This window comes from Ovis canadensis, chromosome 3, assembly GCF_042477335.2.
Source record: "Ovis canadensis isolate MfBH-ARS-UI-01 breed Bighorn chromosome 3, ARS-UI_OviCan_v2, whole genome shotgun sequence".
NCBI lineage: Eukaryota > Metazoa > Chordata > Mammalia > Artiodactyla > Bovidae > Ovis > Ovis canadensis.
The window spans coordinates 148,864,653-148,887,668 of NC_091247.1; the positions used below are offsets into that span (position 1 = coordinate 148,864,653).

The following is a 23,016-nucleotide window of genomic DNA, read 5'->3' on the forward strand; positions in this document are numbered from 1 at the left end:
CAGGTGGATTTGGGTAATGAGAAAGGAGTTCTGAAATGATGACACTTTTTGCTGCCCCTGAGCTTTATCCAGCTTAACAAACCACAAGATGACACAACTGGGTTCAGAGCTACAATAAATGCTGAGGAAGATAACTGTGAATACATGGGGCTATTTGGGTGTTATAAACAAAGGGCGTATGAATACTGTGAAAGTAGCCGCAGGAAGTCTCATAAAAGCAATGGCCCATAGACAGGAGTAGATCCAAATTTTGTGGTGGCTAATATTTACATAATTTGGTGAGGCCCTTTATGCAAAATTAGGTACAAAAAAATGAATATTGAAATTAAAAAAAAATGATGACTACTCTAACTTTAGAGACTGCGATCCTTTTCTGTCGTTGTTGAATTTCTTTAGGTGATTGTCAGAAATTCTCCCCAGAAGTGTGTTGATTGCACCTTTGCTTTCCACTCTAATACTGAAACTCTCAACAACTCCTCGGGTGCACAAGGGGCCCTGCAAATGAGGCCTGGCCATTAAGCATCATTGGTAGCATCCTCTGCCTATAAGATTTTCCCTCTGTAGTTTACTTTATCTTGCTTGAGAAGCCTAACATTACCATGATGCATAAATAACAGAAACTTTTCATCTGATGCTTGCCATTTCGTTGTAGGAACTAAAACCTCACACACCTATCCCCTATCTGGACCTCGGCCGCGCAACTTGAGTCCTAGGTTTTACGGGTACCTGGATGGTGTCCAACTGGGCCTCGGGCGACTCACCACGCTGCACGCCCACAGCGGGAGCCCTCAGGGACCGCACTCCGCGTGCGGCTGGGAGCTGGGGGCGGGCAGCTCGCTGGAGGGCGAGCCGGGGCCGCGCCTCCCTCTGATTGGCCCGGCGCGGCCCCTGGGGGCGGGCTCTCCCCCGCGCTAGCCGGGCCCGGGGTGGCTCTCTTGGCACCGTTCCTGCTAGGTCGGCTTGCTTCCTCGCGCTGGGCTGGACTGGTATAGAGGGCTTCTGAGGGCGGTGCGGGCGCAAGAAGCGAAGCGAGGCTGCGGAGAGCGAGCCGGGGGCTGCGGGGCTGCAGTGAGATGAAGCAGTGGCTCAGGGAGCGAAGACTGGCAGTGTGGCGCGACGGGCCGGCCCGGGGCCGAGGCTGCTGCTCCGGAGGCTGCTGAGACGCCGCGGCGGCCGGCGCGGAGAGCGACAGGCGAGAGGGAGGAGAGGCAGCGGAGCGCTGGGAAGCCGGCGGGGCGGCGGGCGGCTCGAGTTGGCCTCCCCGGTCGGGATCCCCCGGGTGGAACCATGCGGGTGGTCAAGTGGCTGACGGGGCTGCTCTACCAGCTCTCGCTCTTCATCACCAGGTCTTGGGAAGTTCACTTCCACCCCAGGCAGGGTAAGGTCACCGCGGGGCGACTTCAGGAGCGAGGTGGGGCGCGGGCCAGAGGGGGCGGGAGGACGGAGTGGGGGGAGCGACTCTGTCCTTTGGGGGACCGTAGCCCTGCCGGGGCTCTCGGGACTCCGGGATCCGTCAGCCCGAAGCATCCCCGGAGGTTGCGGCTATGCGGGGTTTCTAGGAATCGCGCGCGCAGGGACCACGTCTCCCTTCGGGGACCACGCGGCGGGGGCGCGAGGGGCAGGATGGCGAGGGCGCCAGCGGGCACGAGTTGGCGGCCACAGGGAGGAGAAGAGGGACGCGGGAAGGAGGTGGATGCTGAGGACCCTGAATGTCAGAGTCCCTGCTTGGGGAGGGTGAGAGAATCGGGGGTGTGGGAAAGCAGGCAGGCACACTCACAGAGCGCACGTGTGTGTGTGCGCGCGCGCTGGCCAGCGTGTGTCCATTTGTCGCGCCCGGCCGGGGATATGGGGACCTGGGGCCTCGGCCCTTTGGAAAGGAAGTCTGGTTGATGAAGTTCGAGGCTGGGAAGTTGGAAACGGGTGGGGCTCAATGGCCGTATCCCTGTGATTGCAGAAGCCTTAGTGAGGACACTGGCCTCCTACGAAGTGGTGACCCCCGCGCGGGTCAATGAGTTCGGCGAAGTATTCCCGCAGAGCCACCACTTCAGCCGGAGGAAGCGCAGCTCGGAGACTCTGGAGCCCACACCGTTCAGAACCCACTACCGAATCCGCGCCTACGGGCAGCTCTTCCAGCTGAACCTGAGCGCCGACGCGGCCTTCCTGGCTGCGGGATACACCGAGGTGCACTTAGGAACCTCTGCGCACCCGGCGGAGGAGCGCAGCGCGGCGCCCGCAGACCTGCGCCACTGCTTCTACCGCGGCCAGGTCAATGCTCGCGAGGATCACACAGCCGTCTTCAGCCTCTGTGGAGGCTTGGTAAGCGCCCTCCGCTCCCTGAGCGTTTTCTTGGGATCCAGTTCAGTAAGCCGAACATTGGCTTTTCCTGAATGCGCGGTTGGGGGACCCAGGCGATCAGAGTGCGCCACCAGAGGGGTTAACACCTAGATGAACCCAAGCCAGAGGCCACTCCTTCCTGCAGGGGGAGAGGGATGTGGAGGATCAGCCTGTCCCTCTCTGCTGGGCAAAACTGACCCTCTTTTGCAGAGCTGTGAGAAAAAGTGTCAGATGCTGAGCAAGTCGGGGAGGCAGGCGGGGCTCTTTGCCCTCATGTGAAGTGCGGTTTCCAGCAGGAGGGCAGGCTTTCTCACTTACACATCCATGCTGGACTCTGTTGAGACCAACACCCCTGAATTTACTTAAATATGTTCTTTGAATGAAGAGTGATAGAAGAAAAAGAGAATGAATATAGGGTTTGAAAAGAGTTGGGTTCTTTTTGGCTAGTGTGGAGATAATCATTAATCTGTGAATTACAGGATAGGGAAAAGGTTGAATCTGTCTGTTTAAAATGTACACTTAAAAATGTAGAGCATCTACGAAGATCTGGTGCCAGCAAATGAGAAATGATTATCAGAACGACAAGAGTAAAAGATGTGGATTTTGTAAAAATCTCATTGTAGAGAGAGGAAATAAAATGAAATATTGGATTCTAAAACAGAGGTTCTAAACCTTCTTTCTTTTCTCCCCATCAACTTTTTCAGCATTCTAGGGGAAACCCAGGACCTCCTGTCAGCGTAATTTTACTGTGTAAAATAGCATACATGTTCTTTAATTGGCTTTCTTTTAAATACTAACAATAATCAAAATGTTATAAGTATTAGAATTTGTGATGTCATAATACTTCCTTCTTTATTAATGTATTAAATAATATCTGTTGGGGAGAAGACTACTTCTATACTTTCGTGGTGGTAATGAGAATAAATAATCCAGATAGTTTCATATTGCATTATGTTAGTGCTGAAGTAGCTATTATTTTGGGGCTTCCCTGGTGGCTCAGTGGTAAAGATTCCACCTCTAGTACAAGAGACATAGGAGATGAAGGTTCGATCCTTGGGTTGGAAAGATTCCCTGGAGAAGGGCATGGCAACCCACTCCAGTATTTTTGCCTGGAGAATCCATGGACAGAGGAGCCTGGAGGACTATAGTCCATGGGGTTACAAAGGGTCAGACCTGTCTGAAGCAACTGAGCAGAATGTGCAACTATTCTTTAGTTGCTAACAAAGTCACAATGTCTGTAGTTTTACCTGCAATCCTAATGGAAGGAAATGTTAAGTATCAGAGGTTAGGGAAAATAAAGATGTAACACTTTTCTATCCAAGTTCACAGAACCTTTAGTTGTGAACACTTAATATTAAAACATACACGAACTTAAGTTTGTGTTCAAGAAAAAGACACTAATAATTTGGCTACAGGATTCTCTTCAAGTATTCTGGCTTTTGTTGGTCAAAATTTAGAAGAGTTTCAGAACATCAACATTATTTACTTTCTGATGAAGTAGAAAATTGATAACAGTTCCCTCTAGGCAAAATATAATACTTCCTTCCAGGGTAATTGATGTAAGATGTCTTTCTGGGTGTGAGTATTGGTCATTACTAAGTAGATTTGGAATGTCTCTTTGTTCTTTTCCCTGCTATATATATATATATATATATATCAAGATATTATATATATATATCTCAAGGTATTTTATATATATATAATTATTATTTTGATTTATACATACAAGGAATGCCATGGACAGTTTTCTTTCCTGCTATAGATAAATGTAAAATTCAATCTCAGAATGGCAGAAACACGCTAATATTTACACAGCCATCTACAGATAAAAGGAAAGAAACATATTCTCTTTTCTAGAAACTTTCAAAATGTTTAGTTTGTCTGGACAATTCTAGATTTACTACCACAAATTTGCCACGGTCAGTATGTTTTCTTGATTTAGTATTTAAGGCATGGAAAAAAGTCCAGATGGGAAACGTTATTAGGAATGATGTTTCTGCTCATGTTGACTCATAATGTTGATGTAGTTCAAATTATTTTTCAGCATCTCCTTTTTGAAAATGTTTTTAAGTCTTAACAGAAGTTCATCCTTTCCTCTCACTTCATCAATTAGGACATAGTTGTCTAGTTATACTGTGTTATTAATTTGATTTATGTATGTACTTTGCTTTTGATAGACTTATTGATATTATCAGAGTTTAATTTGATTTAACATTTAAAAACATATTTTTCATACCTATATAACTCAGCTTTATCTCACTTTCTTTGTATGTGTAAGTCTGTGTTGAAGACATCAGTCATGGCAGAGATAGAAAATTTCTAGTAACACAGAAAATAACTAGAGGTACCAGGATCTAAAAAACTTTTAGAAGTGTGATGAGGACCAATTATAAGTCTGAATCACTAATGAGATTATTGACATTTCTTTGATTTTTTTTCACTTATGATATTAGTACTATAGCAGATATTAGCTATTATTTTGGGCTTCCCTTGTGGCTCAGCTGGTAAAGAATCTACCTGCAATGTGAGAGGCTGGGGTTTGATCCCTGGGTTGGGAAGATCCCCTGGAGAAGGGAAAGGCTACCCACTCCTGTATTCTGGCCTGGAGAATTCCACACACTGTATAGCCCATGGGGTAACAAAGAGTCAGACATGACGACTGAGCAGCTTTCCCTTTATGATTGTTTTATTTCTACTTCGATTCTCTCCTTAGCATTCTTTAGAATGATAGTTCCGTCAGGTGGCAGAATTTCTCGTAGGCTTTAGAGTCCATTTGTTATAACACCAGATTTCTTTTTTTAATCTCAGATTAGTCTTTAGATTCAGATAAAGTTGCATTACCCACAACCTGAACCAGCTGAGTTTTTGCAAATCCACCTTAATGCAATGCCCAGGTTGTCAGTAATGCTCACCTACAGCCCTGTTCCTGCTCGTTTCCCAACTCATCTTTGTGACTTTGTATATGTGCTGCTGTAATGATCCAGCTTTGATCTTTGTCAGTCCATTAATTGCTAAAGTTGAGATTTACTGAAGGATATTTAGAGCGAGTCTTACTGAGGTTCTCTTTTTTTGGTTGCTCTTTGCTTTTAGTTTTGCTTTTAATCATGAATAGATGTTGTACTTAATCAAATGCTTTTTCCGAATATCTTGAATGAATGTGAGACTTCCTAATTTTTTTTCCCCGCTAATGTTCATTGTCTTGAACATTGCTGGATTCAGGCAAATGTTGACCATTGATGAAAATGACCTCATACAGGGCCATAAAGTGTTTTGAGGCCTTTGTATTGCTTGAGAGGAGGGTGGGGAAATCATATTGTCCTCCAGTTCCTCTGGCCTCCAATGTCCTTTGTGCCTTGGTCTCTGCATTTTTCTGGCACCAGCAGCTATATTCTGAGCCTGATGGCTTTTCGTTGTTCAGCTGGGTTTCACTGACTCATTCCCTCCTGGGTTCTCTCTAGCGCTGTGTGTCCCTCTGAGTTCTGGCTGCAACACCTGTTTGATTTCTTGTCTGCCGGATGCATTGTGCAGCCCTCGACACAGGGTCACTTAATTCCTGTGCAGTGCTGTCCCCATGTAAGGTGGTTTGGTGATGCCATTGGTAATCTTCCAGACCCCACTAAGGTTCTGAGACCCTCCAGGGCATGGGACTTGATTCCTCCCCTTGCCAGACTCTGCCATGCCCCTTAGTTCAATGTGTGTGTGAGAGGGCCTTGCAGAGAGAAGTCCCTTCCCTGAATCCTGTGTAGCACGCTGAAGCACTTACCTTGGCAGTGCCCCCAGACCATCTAACTCGCCTTCTGCCTCCAGACCTTAACCTCCGGTGAGTCAGCGCACACACCTCCTTTCAACTGTTTCCTTTGCACCCATCCTTCTTTTCTTCCTGGAATCCACCAAGTTCTCCTTTCATGGCTCATTCACTTGACCTATTCCCCTTCCAGCTTCTCACTTGAAGTAGCATCTGGCCTTCCTTTCTCTGGTGGCTGCTGAGGAAGTTGACTTTTAGAGGAAGGGAATAAAAAACAAATTACTATTTTCCAAACACCTCCGAACACACAGCCTTTAAAAAAATTAACACCGCAACATATTTATTGATTCCTTATAGTTGCTAGTGTTGCAACTCAGATATATGAACTGAAGCTTTCTTTTAATTTCTATTCAGTTATATTTTCCCTACTTCTGGAAGTCTTAGGTTTTACATGTTTTTCTCTTTCATTAAACCACTGAACCATAACATGTATTGTTTAGTTTTCTTCAGTGTTTTGGGCCCAAGAACCAGAAGGGGCTATGAGTCTGCCCGAAATTTTCTTTGTTTCATGTGGGTATAACTTTTGCTTTTCTAATCTTACCTTCCCTGTAATTTTTCTTTCTCATAAGTACTTATCACATACTCAAACATTTCTGATTATTTTTATGTTTCTAAAATCTATAGTAGATATGAAAATAGAGCCAAATCATAAAGTTACCCATAAGCAATATAATGGCTAATCAACTCTGTTTTTAGTTCATTGATAAAGTCACAGACTATATAGTTATCAGGCCTTAACACCCCTAGATTCAACTACAGACTTTTTTTTCACGGTCATATTATTTATTTTCTCATAATGTTGATAGACAGTTGCCAAAGTAGAGGTCAGTATTCCATAAGATATAATATTGGGGGCATATCCTGGTTAGGATGGCATGTGTAAATTGTAACGAGACGTTCCTGACAACCCCTGTCTCTCTACCAGCTCTCTTACATTACCTGGTGGGTTCCCTTCTTCCAAAGGCCCTCAGGGACTAACCCAACTGCCTAGACAATTAACTTCACTGTTTCTTGGTGGGATTTGAAGCAATGCAGTCTTTTTGGTTGAAAGAAACAGTTTCCAGATGTCATAAAACCAGACGTTGCATCTGGCTTTTACAGTATTCTCACGGAGTAGCTTGCAGTGTCTGTGTGTACTTTTTTGAAGTTTCTCATGTGAACCATTCTGCAGCATGTCAGACACTAATGCCCTCTGATGACTGATTATTGAGGTGCTCTAGTAACTCCTTGTTCAGACAGGAAATAACTGCATGGAAACCATCAATAGTGTCTTTACTGTTTTTTTGTCTTGTAAAACTTTTATTTTCTAAACTTTCTATTTGCTCAGAAGTCCTATAGCCTTAGATCATTACACATGCTATTCTGTATTCTTTGTTGGTAAAATTCACAAGGATCCCTTTTATTTATTCCCATACTCAGTTAAATAAACAACACTAGGGAGACTTTCTTACGCCTCTGCCTTTAACATTGTAGTGTTAGCCTAGGTCCTCAGATGGCAAGGTAGGGTTAACTGTGCAAAGAGTTTATTTAGGGGAAGTGTCTGTGTTAGAGAAAAGGAGAGAGCAGTGGAGTCTGACACCAGTGAAGAGAGGATGACAGTGTTGGGTAGAAGTACCCCAGGCTGCAGGGCACTCTAAGCAAGGTTCCACAAAGCTCCCCATCAAAACTGTTTGTCTGGCAGAGGAATCCCTTGCCTCCTAAGAGAAAGTTTCCTCTTCATAGCCAGGCCACACTTGGTTACTGACTGAGTGGTGCATGTGAGATACTGCTGGGGCACAAGCACGATGGCTTTCAAAGCCTACTGTGGAGTCCTTAGCTAATTATGCTCAGCCTTCTCAGGGCCACCAAACAGTGACGTCAGGCACACACACACACACACACACACATCCACTCAATGAAATAGTCTGTTAAATGCTGTTAACAGAGCAGTATAAGAAGTGCTGGGTGAACTTTGAGAAAGGTGCAAGTAAGAGTGTTATGAGACCTAGGCTGTAGGAGGCTTCTCAGCTGGACTTTGAGGGATGACTGAACACTTGGGGATGTGAAAATTCAAGGGCTTCTTGTGGGTCTCAGCTGCTGAAGCATAGAGTGGCTTTTGAAGTAAGGGAGAAAATTAAGGTTAAGTTCAGACTAAGGCTTGAAATGTATTATGAGAGAGTAAGGGCTTAAACTGTAGGTGGTATATTAGCCCGATGTGTTAGGAGTGGTATCCCCTTATGCACATTGTGCAGGGGCAGAGGAGGCACTGAGAAGACCACCGTTGTGTAAGGATGGTTCCTGTTTGGGTAGGGAAGGGGAGCCGCTGGAAGTAATGTAGTTGCAGGGGCAAGTAGAGTGGGTCCCTATGGGCAGTGCACATAGAGACCAATCTTTCTCAGCTGCAGTTTTGTACCCTAGGGAACATTGGCAGTGTCTGGGGAAACTTTTGGTTTCACAGCTGTGCAGCGGGCAGGGGAAGCTAGTGGCACCAAGTGCCTAGAGGCCAGATATGTTACCAAACATGTCATAATGCCCAGAACAATGAAACATACCAAAATGTTAATGGTGCTGAAGTTATGCAACCTTGTAGGAGACCTATTAGAATTTTGGATCAGAAGAGCAGTCGAAAAATATGGTTCTAATGACTCATGACTTAAATGACTGAGTGATCCTGTAGCCATTGACCAAGAAAGTCAATACCAGGAGGAGGTGGCAAGAAACAGATACTTATTCTAGAAATATTTGTTTGATTTTACCATAGGTATACTTTAATCTTCAGAAGGATTTGAGTTCATATTTACTCTTCTCTTTGTCTAGAATGTCCTTTTCCTAAAACTCCTACTCATCTTACTTGCTTTCTTTGCCCTGATCTTCTCTGGGAAGAGCTGACCAGGCCTACCTTCATTCCACCACGAGACTTTATATACATCGTATATGGAATTGGGGTTATTTGTCCATGTTTCTGTCATTTATAGATTTTAAGTAAGAGAATGATAGTCCTGTTTACTTTAGCACCCAGTATAGCATATAGAAATGTTCAGTACTTGAATGAATGATCCAGAGCAACTTTTATTTATATGTTCCAGGTAATTAGGTTAATTCTTTTCTGGAATTCAGTGCAAGAAAATTGTTTTATCAATCTTAATTGAAATACTTGGACATTTTAAAAATTTTATTCATATAGATTGAATCTTTTTCAGATGTCCAAGTTAGTTGTGTTCCATTTATTACTTCATTTATATGGCTTGGAGAAGGAAATGGCAAACCACTCCAGTATCTTTGCCTGGAAAATCCCATGGACAGAGGAGCCTGATGGGCTGCAGTCCACGGGGTCACAAAGAGTCGAGCTTGACTGAAAGACTAACACTTATATGGGCTTACACTGCACCTTTGTTACTTGTGGCTGTATTTCTGTTTATCTGGTAACTGCTGTTTCCCGTAAAATAATGTTACTTAAGCTGTCCATTTCATACTAATATTTAGAGGAAGAAATAGATCATTCTTTTCAACTGATCCTTATCAGTGCTTATGTACCAGCCACTGTTATATATGACATACAGTCACGTCCTTATTACAACAGCAGTAAATCTATTAATTAAAAATATTCATGAGTTACATAAATGCTTTATTACCATAGTAACAGAATTGGAAAGGCATGCCTAACCTCTTGACTCCCTCAGTCCAAAGGTGACACACACCACTTCTGTCTACATTTTGTTGATGAAAATTTGTTGCCTGGCTCTGCCTAGATGTCAATGGCTAGAAAATGAGGGACAGTGCTATATGTCCATGAGGAAGAGAGGACAGTAGATTCTGATGATCACCAACACTTTTCACTGTAGGCTGTTTTTCTGTGCACCAAGCATACCTGTGCTTTTCTCTTCTTACACTTCAAACATATTTATATTGTATATAAGGAGACAAGCCTTCAGGGGCACTGTTTCTGCTCATGTGCAGGATCTCTGAGTAATGCACAGTCTTTGCCATAAAGTTCAGATGTGGCTCCTTGTGGTTTAGCAATTACTGAATTAAAAGGTAAATTATCTGCACCACCCCCAACCCAATATACAGCATGACTGTAATTCAAATTTTAACTTCCTACAGAATGTTGGTAGTTCTGAGGGTCTGTAGATTATTCTACAAGGAAAGTGTCCAGGGCTTCATTAGTCTAGGCTCATGTATCTTGGAAAATGTAATCTCGAAAACCAGGTTGACTTCTGATGGGAAGTCAAGTTTTGGTAATTGCTTCGAATTAGTTTCCTGTGGCAGTTACCAGAGCCTAAAAGGCATTTACATTAAATCTGTGAATTCCAAGACTCTTCTATGAAGAGAAGCAAAATACTGAATTCTCATCTTTGGTAAACCAAATTCCAACTGTATTAAAGAAGTATTGATAGAATAAACTTCTTGTATATTATAATCATTAGAGAAAAATGTAAAGGGAGACATAATGAGTGATAAAGATGGATATTTGCTTAATAATTGAAGAGTACCATATGTCAGAATAATTGTAAATAAGTTGAAAATTTAAAGTAAAACTAGGAAAATATATGCTGTAAATATGACAGATGGTCTGGCAGGTATATAATATGTGTCCTCCTAACTATTTTATATATATAATACTTACATATAAGTCTTTGTTAAGTAATACTGCTTTAAAATGTTTTGACACTAGATCATGAACATCTTTCCATTATACATCTATGAAGTAGTTCTTAATCATTTCTTATTGTTTTAAATTTATAATTTGTTATGATGACTTTAGGCCTTATGTCTTCACAGATATTTTAGTAAGAGGTTGGGAGAGACTTTTCTGAGGACTACTACACAGACCTCACAAGAATATGGCCATTTCTTTGACAGTTCTCTCCACTTCTAGTGAGTCCATGTGACTTCAAACACATCTCAGTTCCTCCAGGAAAAAGAAAAGTTACAGAATTTACTCCCTGTTAGTGATGTCTCTGGGACACTGTTTATATAGCTGAGTCATTTGGCTGCATGAATCTTGGGTAGATGAATCCAGAGTCTGTCTTATATTCTTAATCCTCATGGGTCAGGATGTGGTGAGAGCCTTTTTTCGGTGAGTATCAGCAGTGTTTCCTCTCATGTTCACACTGCAGATCTGGAGTTGTCCTGTGGAGTGGGGAATAAAGAATGTTAGTGGAAAACTAGCCAATCTGATCACATGGACCACAGCCTTGTCTAACTCAGTGAAAGTGGGGCATGCTGTATGGGGCCATCCAAGATGGACAGGTCATGGTGGAGAGGTCTGACAGAATGTGGTCCACTGGAGAAGGGAATGGCAAACCACTTCAGTATTCTTACCTTGAGAACCCCATGAATAGTATGAAAAGGCAAAAAGATAGGAAGCTAAAAGAGGAACTCCCCAGGTCGGTAGGTGCCCAGTATGCTACTAGAGATCAGTGGAGAAATAACTTCAGAAAGAATGAAGGGATGGAGCCAAAGGAAAAACAACACCCAGTTGTGGATGTGACTGGTGATAGAAGCAAGGTTCAATGCTGTAAAGAGCAATATTGCATAGGAACCTGGAATGTTAGGTCCATGAGTCAAGGCAAACTGGAAGTGGTCAAATAGGAGATGGCAAGAGTGAACGTTTACATTCGAGGAATCAGTGAACTAAAATGGACTGGAATGGATGAATTTAACTCAGATGACCATTATATCTACTACTGTTGGCTGGAATCCCTTAGAAGAAATGGAGTAGCCATCATGGTCAACAAAAAGAGTCCGAAATGCAGTATTTGGATTCAATCTCAAAAACCAGGGAATGATCTCTGTTCATTTCCAAGGCAAACCATTCAGTATCATGGTAATCCAAGTCTATGCCCCAACCAGTAACGCTGAAGAAGCTGAAGTTGAATGGTTCTATGAAGACCTACAAGACCTTTTAGAACTAACACCCCAAAAAGATTTCCTTTTCATTACAGGAGACTGGAATGCAAAAGTAGGAAGTCAAGAAACACCTGGAGTAACAGGCAAATTTGGCCTTGGAGTACAGAATAAGGCAAGACAAGGCTAATAGAGTTTTGGCAAGAGAACGCATGGGTCATAGCAAATACTCCAACAACACAAGAGAAGACTCTACACATGGACGTCACCAGATGGCCAACACCGAAATCATGTTGATTATATTCTTTGCAGCCAAAGATGGAGAAGCTCCATAAGTTAGCAAAAACAAGACCGGGAGCGGACTGTGGCTCAGATCATGAACTCCTTATTGCCAAATTCAGACTTAAATTGAAGAAAGTGGGGAAAACCACTAAACCATTAAGGTATGACCTAAATCAAATCCCTTATGACTATACAGTGGAAGTGAGAAATGGATTTAAGGGCCTAGATCTGATAGAGTGCCTGATGAACTATGGACAGAGGTTTGTGACATTGTACAGAGACAGGGATCAAGACCATCCCCAAGAAAAAGAAATGCAAAAAAGCAAAATGGCTGTCTGGGGAGGCCTTACAAATAGCTGTGAAAAGAAGAGAAGCAAAAAGCAAAGGAGAAGAGGAAAGATAGAAGCATCTGAATGCAGAGTTCCAAAGAATATCAAGGAGAGATAAGAAAGCCTTCCTCAGCGATAAATGCAAAGAAACAGAGGAAAACAATAGATTGGGAAAGACTGGAGATCTCTTCAAGAAAATTAGAGATAGCAAGGGAACATTTCATGCAAAGATGGGCTCGATAAAGGACAGAAATGGTCTGGACCTAACAGAAGCAAAAGATTTTAAGAAGAGGTGGCAAGAATACACAGAACTGTACAAAAAAGATCTTCATGACCCAGTTAATCATGACAGTGTGATCACTCATCTAGAGCCAGACATCCTGGAATGTGAAGTCAAGGGGGCCTTAGGAAGCATCACTATGAACAAAGCTAGTGGAGGTGATGGAATTCCAGGTGAACTATTTCAAATCCTGGAAGATGATGCTGTGAAAGTGATGCACTCAACATGTCAGCAAATTTGGAGAACTCAGCAGTGGCCATAGGACTGGAAAAGGTCAGTTTTCATTCCAATCCCTAAGAAAGGCAATGCCAAAGAATACTCAACTACCACACAATTGCACTCATCTCACACGCTAGTAAAGTAATGCTCAAAATTCTGCAAGCTGGGCTTCAGCAATACGTGAACCGTGAACTTCCAGATGTTCAAGCTGGTTTTAGAAAAGCCAGAGGAACCGGAGATCAAATTGCCAACATCCGCTGGATCATCAAAAAAGCAAGAGAGTTCCGGAAAAACATCAAAGCCTTTGACTGTGTGGATCACAAGAAACTGTGGAAAATTCTGAAAGAGATGGGAATACCAGACCACCTGACCTGCCTCTTGAGAAACCTGTATGCAGGTCAGGAAGCAACAGTTAGAACTGGACATGGAACAACAGACTCATTCCAAATAGGAAAAGGAGTACGTTAAGGCTGTATATTGTCACCCTGTTTTAACTTATATGCAGAGTACATCATGAGAAATGCTGGGTTGGATGAAGCACAGCTGGTATCAAGATTGCTGGGAGAAATATCAATAACCTCAGATATGCAGATGACACCACCCTTATGGCAGAAAATGAAGAAGAACTAAAGAGCCTCTTGATGAAAGTGAAAGAGGAGAGCGAAAAAGTTGGCTTAAAGCTCAACATTCAGAAAACAAATATCATGGCATCCAGTCCCATCACTTCATGGCAGATAGACGGGGAAACATTGGATACAGTGGCTGCCTTTAATTTTTTTGGGTTCTAAAATCACTGCAGATGGTGATTGCAGCCATGAAATTAAAAGACACTTACTGCTTGGAAGGAAAGTTATAACCAACCTAGACAGCATATTAAAAAGTAGAGACATTACTTTGTTTGCCAACAGAGGTCCGTCTGGTCAAGGCTATGGGTTTTCCAGGGGTCATGTATGGATGTGAGAGTTGGACTTATAAAGAAAGCGGAGCACTGAAGAACTGATGCTTTTGAACTGTGGTGTTGAAGAAGACTTGAGAGTCCTTTGGACTGCAAGGAGATCTAACCAGTCCATCCTAAAGGAGATCAGTCCTGAGTGTTCATTGGAAGGACTGATATTGAAGCAAAATCTCCAATACTTTGGCCACCTGATACAAAGAGCTGACTCATATAAAAAGACCCTGATGCTGGGAAAGATTGAGGGTAGGAGGAGAAAGAGACGAAGGAGGATGAGATGATTTGATGGCATCACTGACTTAATGGACATGAGTTTGGGTAGGCTCTGGGAGTTGGTGATGGACAGGGAGTCCTGGCATGCTGTAGTTCATGGGGTCGCAAAGAGTCCGACACGACTGAGTGACTGAACTGAACTGAACTGAACCAGAGGAGAGAAGACCCATCTTTTCAAAAACTTTGCAATGAATCTTCTGCTTTAGGCTCCTGGGGCCAGTTACATGTTCTTCGTATCATCTGTTCATTCATTCAGTGTGTGCTTGTGTATCATACACCATTTCCTCGGCATGATTAGTAGTGTAATAATGAGGAGCTGTCAGGGGAAAAATCCTTTTGCATTGAATAGAGCACCCTAAAATAAAGATAAAACTCAGAGTTAATCTTTATCTTCTTTTATTACATAACACTTATACTTTATTTAGAATAAAAAATAGTCGCTGTAACATTTGTGGTTTTAGTGGAGATTTTTCCATCCTGTGTCAAAATGTACTGACTTTCAAAACTGTTATTGACATTATTTTAACACACACTTTGCCTTTCTAAGGAAGTTAGGTGCTGGACCATGCTGAGTTTTTCTTCAGTCTTGTCTGACTCTTTGTGGCCTTATGGCCTGTAGCCCTCCAGGCTCTTCTGTCCATGGGATTCTCCAGGGAAGAATACTGGAGTGGGTTGCCATGCCCTCCTCCAGGGGATCTTCCTGCGACTCAGGGATCAAACCCACACCTCTGATGTCTCTTGCATTGACAGGCGGTTCTTTACCTCTAGTGCCACCTGGAAAGCCCAGTGACATCATTTTAACAGACACTGCCTTGCTAAGAAGTTTAGATAGATAGAATTATTTGTTTGTTTTACAAGTTGTGGAACTGAGGTTTGAAATATGAAGTGGCTTGCCCAAGATTCCATGAGTGCAAACCGAGGATTCAGACTTCCTTATTACAAATAGTGTCAAAGTGATTTTCATATGACCTAAAGGGATGGGGGAGCCTGGTGGGCTGCCGTCTATGGGGTCGCACAGAGTCGGACACAACTGAAGCAACTTAGCAGCAACAGCAATGATTAAAGATTGAGAAACTAAACATTTTGATTTCATGATATTAATTACTAGTGTTTCAATCCTTAAATAAAAATCTGATTTTATTAATAGTTGGGAGCAATTTGTTACTAAAATAGATTCTCAATATTGGCTCTAATTGTCTTGTTCAGTAGTACTTCATTTTGAACTAGTTCTATTGTTTCCAATGTTAATGTGATTAGCTGTAAGTTTTTGGGAAAAGAGTCCAAATGGTTTATATTTTGTGCTTGTTGTTTTTACCTTTTAATAAAATCTGAGAATACATTATTGTTTGTGGCCACAGTACATACTGTGCTTGCCATGTTATTAGAAAAAACTATGTATGAATGAATGTCACAATAGTGAAATAGAAACATTTTAGAAAAACAATTGTATGAAAATCCTCTAAACATAAACATTTTGGCCTATGAGAGCAAATTAGAACTTGTTGTATAATCACTGCCTTTCAAAACAGTGTGGCAAGTAACAGATTATTGCTTCAAGAAATTTGGAACCCCTTGCCCAAGTGAAAGCTAGTTATTCTGCTTTTAATAGTCATCAAAAGGAAGAGTTTGGAATTTGATTGGCATTTCTCATGAATCAAGTTGCAGTGACTCTCTGTACATAGGCAGTTGCTAAAAATACGGCATGCTCTAAATATAATTGTATGAGCCACCTGTTTTACTAAGTCTTCCAATGACTTACCAGGTTCCTTTCCAAGTTTAAAAAAAAATAAGTGCTCCATTAGGAGCCTTTAGGTAAAGCTCTAATATTTTTTATTACTTTTGCAGAAAGTCCTCTGCAGTAGAGTGGTTTATAGGAAAATTGTTGGAAGCAAAATAACTTCTTCAGTGATAAATATGGGTAAACCCCTTTGAGGAAAATTTTTTTTTTCTTGAACTAATTCTTTTAAAACATGAAATTTTGTTGAAGGTGACGATTGAGTTATAAAAGCAGTATTATTTTTAGCAGGGTAATATTCTAGGGTCTTTGGTAGTGGCCCAGTTGGTAAGGAAACAGCCTGCAATGCAGGAGACTGGGTTCAGTCCCTGGGCTGGGAAGATCCCCTGGGGGACTGGGAAGATCCCCTGGGGAAGGGAATGGCTACCCACTCCAGTATTCTTGCCTGGAGAATTCCATGGACAGAAGAGCCTGGTGGGCTACACAGTCCATGGGGTTGCAAACAGTCGGACATGACTGAACAACTAACACTTCCACTTTTAGAGTGTTCTAGCATGACTCCAGGAGGTACTAATGGACTTGATACAACCATATTCACCTTTCATATGAGAATGAAAGTTGGACTTGTGTGTGGGTTTATTTGAACATTACCACTGAAGTACCCCGCAGTAAAATTTTGATCAAAAAGGAATATAAAAAAGTTTCCAAAATATGGATATTTTCAGCATTGCTTGGGGAAAATGTGACATTATTCAAAACATTTTTGGGATGAGTAACAAGCCTCCTCATGTCTATTTGTATCTTTTACCAGGATGCTATCACATTTTCCCTCCTCAGCATGCTTTTTAAAATAGACAGAAAGTGATTTTTCATTATAAGTCCATTTACTCAGGTTTCAGAAATAGTCTGTTACTTCTAAGTATAGTTAATTATTTTTCTGGGAAGGCAAAGAAAGCTAGAATTCTGGTATGTGTTGAAAATAAGTGATTTGTAGTTGTGTTTGAAAAAAAGCACTGGTAGAATGAAGGAAATATGCTAGAATATAATATACTAAGAAACAGATGAATTTGTTATATATATATCTATGTATCTTTTCTACTCTAGAATGTCCATATATCTGATGAAATTTCCTTTATATTAAGCCTTTAAACTGTGTATTCCTAATATATTTACACATTTTGTTACCAAGAATGCCTGAACATTTAAATTTTTAACATTGAAAGAAATCATGCTAATCTCAGCCAAGTCCCTAAACTATTGTAACTTAAAAATATTAGAGAAAAAAATAAAAGATAAGTAATGTGTATATGGTGTGGGGAAATCAGGTACATTACCATGTTACAAAAATGTTTATTTCTGTAGATATGTGTTGAGTGCCTGCTATGTCTCAGGCAATGGTTTAGGTTTTGGAACTGTAGGAATAGTAAAGACTTGGTTACTTTTGTGTGGTAATGAATGTAGAGAAGAATTTATGACTATAATTGCCTGAATCATTTAAATAGCTTTGAGTGACTATTCAATTAAAATGGTGATTTAAATATGTTATTAACAATGAAATTTAAAGCAACAATTTCAAAGTTATTATCCCTAAATAACTTAAGGATATTTACAATTAAGACATGGAAATGAAGCCTCATTCTCTAAAACTGTAGTTGTCATAGCATCCATAATTCAGTAATTCATTTCTGAATTGGCTGTTCACAGAAATATGCTTTTCTAAGTGGAAATTTGCCAAGTTTTCTATGTAGGTAAACGTATATTTGTGTCTTTGGAGGCGTGATGAGTGCTTTTCACTGTCAAATGTAATGAGTACAGCTGGCTCCTGCCTGTTGAGCTTCTGCTGTGTATCCCTTGTTTGCAGATCCTCAGCCTCACGCTCCTCTGTCGCTTGAACCTGCCAAGCTTTTCCCTGCCACTGGGCCTTTCAGTCACTGCTCTTCTGTTTGCAGTGTTCTCCCAGAGTTTTCCATGGCTACCTCCTCATTATTCCAGCCTCAGCCCAGAGTGCCTCCATCCCCACACCCTCCGGGATTCTGTCTCCCTGCCTTATTTTTTCTTTATTGGACCTATTACCAATAGGTAATAGGACCGATATACCACCAGGCATATTGCATTTTTTAATCTTTTCCTATATAAGTATGAATTCTTTGAAAGCAGAAATTTTGTCACAGTCACCTCTGTATGTCTAGTCCCTCGACCTCTGCCTGCTCTTTAAATATTTGTTAGCTGTTTTGCGGGTTTATCAGAATCGGTGTCCGATCACTAACACAGTGCACGGTATTAAGGCGCAAACAATGGAGCCAGGCTGCCTGGGTTCACACCTTGATCCTGTTACTTACTAGGTGTAAGACCTGGACAAGGTGCTTAACCTCACTGTTACTCCTTTGTCTCACCTGTAAAATAAGGATAATAATAACTTGCCTCAGAGTTATTGGTAGGTGGAAATAAATGATGAATTATATGAATGATATCTGCTGTACATTTCAGAATTAGCTACTGAGATAATGATAAATGCCTGTCCTCCATAATTTAGCCTCACCAAACTAGAGAAAGAGATCTGTTTCCCTCCCCCGCTATGTCTACAAGACCATTCTCTACATCTGTATCTCCATTCCTTCCCTGCAAATGGGTTCATCAGTACCATTTTTCTAGATTACGTACGTATGTCTTAATACTCTGTATTTGTTTCTCTCTTTCTGACTTCTTTACTCTGCATAGCAGGCTCTAGGTTCATCCACGTCACTATAACCGACTCAAATTCATTTTTCTTTTTATGGCTGAATAATATTCCATTATACGTATGTACCATGTCTTCTTTATCCATTCATCTGTCGATGTGTCCATGTCTTGACCATTGTAGGTTGTGTCCACGTCTTGACCATTGTAGATAGAGCTGCTATGAACACTGGGGTACATGTGTCCTTTTTGATTATGGTTTTTTCAGTGTATATGCTCAGTGGTGGTGTTGCTGGGTCATGTTTCATTTGTAAATTGGATTGCTTCTTCCAGAATATCTTCTCATTGTTTTTTATATAAGTGAATACTATTTAATCTGTATATTCTGTGACTAAATTCACTTCGTTTTTATAGTAGTTTTAAAATTCTTATCTGTTAAGGTGTACATTGATGAAGATGACAGTTTTAGCTCTTACAATTTTTTGTTTCTAATCTTTTATCTAATTCTGTTATCTGCAACAGGTGATACTGGGCATCCTTGTATTCCTGACCTAAGTAGGAGTGCCTTGCATATATCTTTGTTATTCATGATACTGTCTTTGGGCTGTGGTACAATTCATCTTGTTTAGGGAACATCTATTTATATTTTATTGATGTTTTTAAAATCAATAATGTTGACTTTTTTCAAAAAGCTCGTGATTTTTTTTTCACGTTTGTGTAAGTGACTATGATGAATTAAGATTTCCAATGTTGAACCATCGTTATATTCTTATGATAAACTCCATCTGGTCATTTTCCCATGTTACAGACTTGTGTTTGCTTATATAATTTAGGATTTTTAGCTTGATAGTCATCTGTGAGCTTGTCCTATATTTATTATTATTTTTTTTGTAGTTGTTTTGCTTTTGTGCTGTCTTAACTAGGTTTTGCCATGTGTTTACACTATGCTATGCTATGCTAAGTTGCTTCAGTCGTGTCTGACTCTGTGCAACCCCATAGATGGCAGCCCACCAGGCTCCCCTGTCCCTGGGATTCTCCAGGCAAGATGACTGGAGTGGGTTGCCATTTCCTTCTCCAATGCATGAAAGTGAAAAGTGAAAGTGATGTCGCTTAGTCGTGTCCAACTCTTAGCGACCCCATGGACTGCAGCCTACCAGGCTCCTCCATCCATGGGATTTTCCAGGCAATAGTACTGGAGTGGGTTGCCATTGCCTTCTCCTTGTGTTTACACTATACATAAAAATAACTAGTGTTTTTTTTTCATAGTTTGAAACAATGAAAATAACAGTGGAATTATCTGCTCTTGCTAGGTTTGGTGGGATTCCTCTATGACATTATCAAGGCCAGGAGTTTCTATGATGTAACTCTGGTCTCTTTTTCTATTGTTTGGTAGTAAAGAGGTTTGTTGGATTTCTACCATCTCTGAAGTCATTTTGGAAGTAATATTTTCCCAGATAATTATCTCCATCATAAATTCTTCCTCTCACTGTTTTTCTGCTTTCCTTAGGCTCTGACATCATGTAATCTTTCTCTTCCAGCTGCTCTACCATCACTGTCACCATAATTCAGGCTTTGTTACCTCCCTTCTGGGCTATAGCTTCTGCCTTATAAATCTAATATTTCAACACACAGTGTCACTAGATTAAATTTTACTGCCTACAATATTATTCGTTCCTTTAATAGATATTATCCAATATGTTATATGGCAGGCATGACAGGCATGCAGAGAAGATGGACAAAGCCCTACTCTCATGGACTTATATTTTGGTGGATGGTGTCAGACAAGTAACATATATAAGTAGTAATCTATCAGATAGTGATAAGCATTATGGAGAAAAATGAACCTGGATAGTGGGGATAGACATAGGAGGCTGGTAACATTTTAATAAATAGGGTCATGAGTGTTGAGTAGGGACCTGAAACAAGTTACAGAGGGAGCCAGCTGGGAAAAGTGCTTGAGGCAGGTTTACTAAGTCATAGGTCCTAGGCTAGGAGAATACTTGTCATATTTAAAGAATAGCAGAGACGTCAGGAATGGAGCTCGAGAATGAGCCAGAGTGGAAGAGCAGAGGATGAAGTCAGAGCTCTTGGTTGTCTGTGTGTTTGGAGGGATGGGGTGGTGGAAATGAGTGGGCAGATCGTGTAGGACATTGCGGACCATGATAAGGAATTTGGATCTTACTGAGTGATTTGAACAGTTATAATACTTTTTTTGTTTTTGTCCTTTTTGAGAGCAACATGATCTTGACCAAAGACAAATTATTGTGGCTCCTCTGTAGAGACTGTAGAGGGCTATTGATTTAGTCCAGGAAGGAGAGAAAGTTAGGTTAGTTCATGGATACAGTGGTGAAATTTGGGAGAAGTGGTTAGATTTCAATTATATCTTGAAGGTTGAGCCATTTGGATTGGCGGATGAATTGAATGTGAGATTTGAGAGAGAGCCATCCTTTATTTTTCTCTAAGGACTTTTGTCTGAAGCTATCTAAATAATACTGTTGTCATTTACTAAAAGAGGGAGCATTGAAGAATAGCAGGTTTAGACTGAAAATAAAGAATTTGGTTTTGGACATGTTGAGGTTGACAATGCTACTGTTGATCTAAGTGGAGATGTCAAAAAGCAAGTTAGATATTGCATTCTGAAGTTCAGGAGACAGGTCTTTGTGAAAACTCTTCAATGGCTCTCAACTTCTCACAAATTTTAGATTGCTAGCATCACACTCGAGATCTTTTATCTGACCCTAGCCTTCCTTTTAAGTCTTGTCTCACACTATTACCTTACATAGACCAAGCCAAACAGGCTTTCTCACTTCTAGAATATGCTAAGCTTTTGGCCATTTTGATGCTGTCGCCTATGCTATTCTTCCTAGCTGGAATGCCTGTCATTTCAACTCTGTTTATTGGAATATTATTCATTCTCCGTGACTTTATATATAAGAAGAAGACGTGAGCCAGGAAAGGAAACATTATGTTCAGTTGATGACTTTAGTGAATGAACTCCTGGCTATCTTGTTCTGTGTCCTCATTTTAACCTGTGGGATAGCACACTTTTTTCTACTTAGTGACGGAAGAAAATAAATTTTTATTTTCTTTATTTCCAGATGGGAACATTTAAAGCACATGATGGTGAATATTTCTTAGAACCTATAATGAAGGCAGATGGGAGTGAACATGAAGATGATCATAGCAAGCCACATCTTATATACAGACAGGAATTAAAGGGGAACTATTTTCTGCAGTCTCACAAGCCTTGTGATGCTTCAGGTAAACTGTGAAGTGAAACTCTTTATGGTAAAACTGTAATATTATTATCTTTTTTAGTTTAGAATTTATGTATTTTCTTTAAATTTTGATATATGTGATATTTTAAACAAATTTTCTTGACCTGAGGGATCCATTAGAAATTTATCTATAGCCAATTTTGTTGTGCATTGTTTACATTCAAAAAAATATTCAGTAGAGTTAGCCTTTGAAAAACGTGAGGGTTACTGATCCCCTGCCCGGTTGAAAATTCATGTATAACTTTATAGTTAATGCTCCTTATATGCAGTTCCACATCCATGGATTCAACCAATCATAAATTGCATAGTACTGTAGTATGTATTTAGTGAGAAAAACTCCATAAAAGTGGACCTGTGCAATTCTAACCTGTGTTCAGAGTCCACTGGATTTGAGATTTGTAACAAAGAATCAGAAATTTTTTACTTTAATCTGTTAGTGACAATAGTATGATTTTTCTCAGCAGAATTTAAATGATTGAAAAAACTGAACCTTAGTAACAATAACATGTTGCTCAACTTTACATACTTTTAAATTTGTACAAAGGAAATATTTCAGATAGTTTTCTGGGACTTTTTTGCTCAGCATTGTTTTTAAGGGTTGGCCATGTTGGTACATGGAGCAGCTGTTCATTTTCATTGCAGGGTATATATCACAGTTCAAATATCCGTCTTCCTGTCAATGAGCTTATGGGTTATTTGTAGTTTTTTGCTACTGTAAAAAATGCTGCTGTGAAAATTCTTATCCTCATCTCTTGTGTTTGAGGCCATTCAGAGTATACACATTGTTACTAGAGAATTCCACATTATTTTGCAAAGAAGTGTTTTTTTTTAATCAATTTTTATTTCCAGCAATACATGAGAGAAGTATGTTCCTCTTTTTTTTTTCCTGTAAAATTCAAACTAATGAAGATTATTCATGGTTTAGAACTTAGGAATTGATTATTTCTATAAAATGTAAGTCTGTTGCTAGTAGAATACTTGTATGTTGCATAGAAGTTGTATTAAGAGCTGTGTCCTTATAATA

The 23,016-nt window shown here is 40.7% G+C and overlaps 1 protein-coding gene across 3 annotated transcripts in view; it reads left to right on the forward strand.

Moving 5' to 3' along the window:
- Positions 1 to 815: 815 nt before the first annotated feature.
- ADAMTS20 (ADAM metallopeptidase with thrombospondin type 1 motif 20) overlaps positions 816 to 23,016 on the forward strand; it is a 203,704-nt gene continuing 181,503 nt past the window's right edge. For 2 of the 3 annotated variants that reach the window (XM_069584522.1, XM_069584523.1), the window contains exons 1-3: positions 816 to 1,378; positions 1,955 to 2,316; positions 21,813 to 21,975. In XM_069584522.1, coding sequence (XP_069440623.1) covers positions 1,288 to 1,378; positions 1,955 to 2,316; positions 21,813 to 21,975 — 616 coding nt within the window. In that variant the 5' untranslated portion in view covers positions 816 to 1,287. The remainder of the gene's footprint in view (positions 1,379 to 1,954; positions 2,317 to 21,812; positions 21,976 to 23,016) is intronic. The other variant, XM_069584524.1, reaches the window with a different exon arrangement.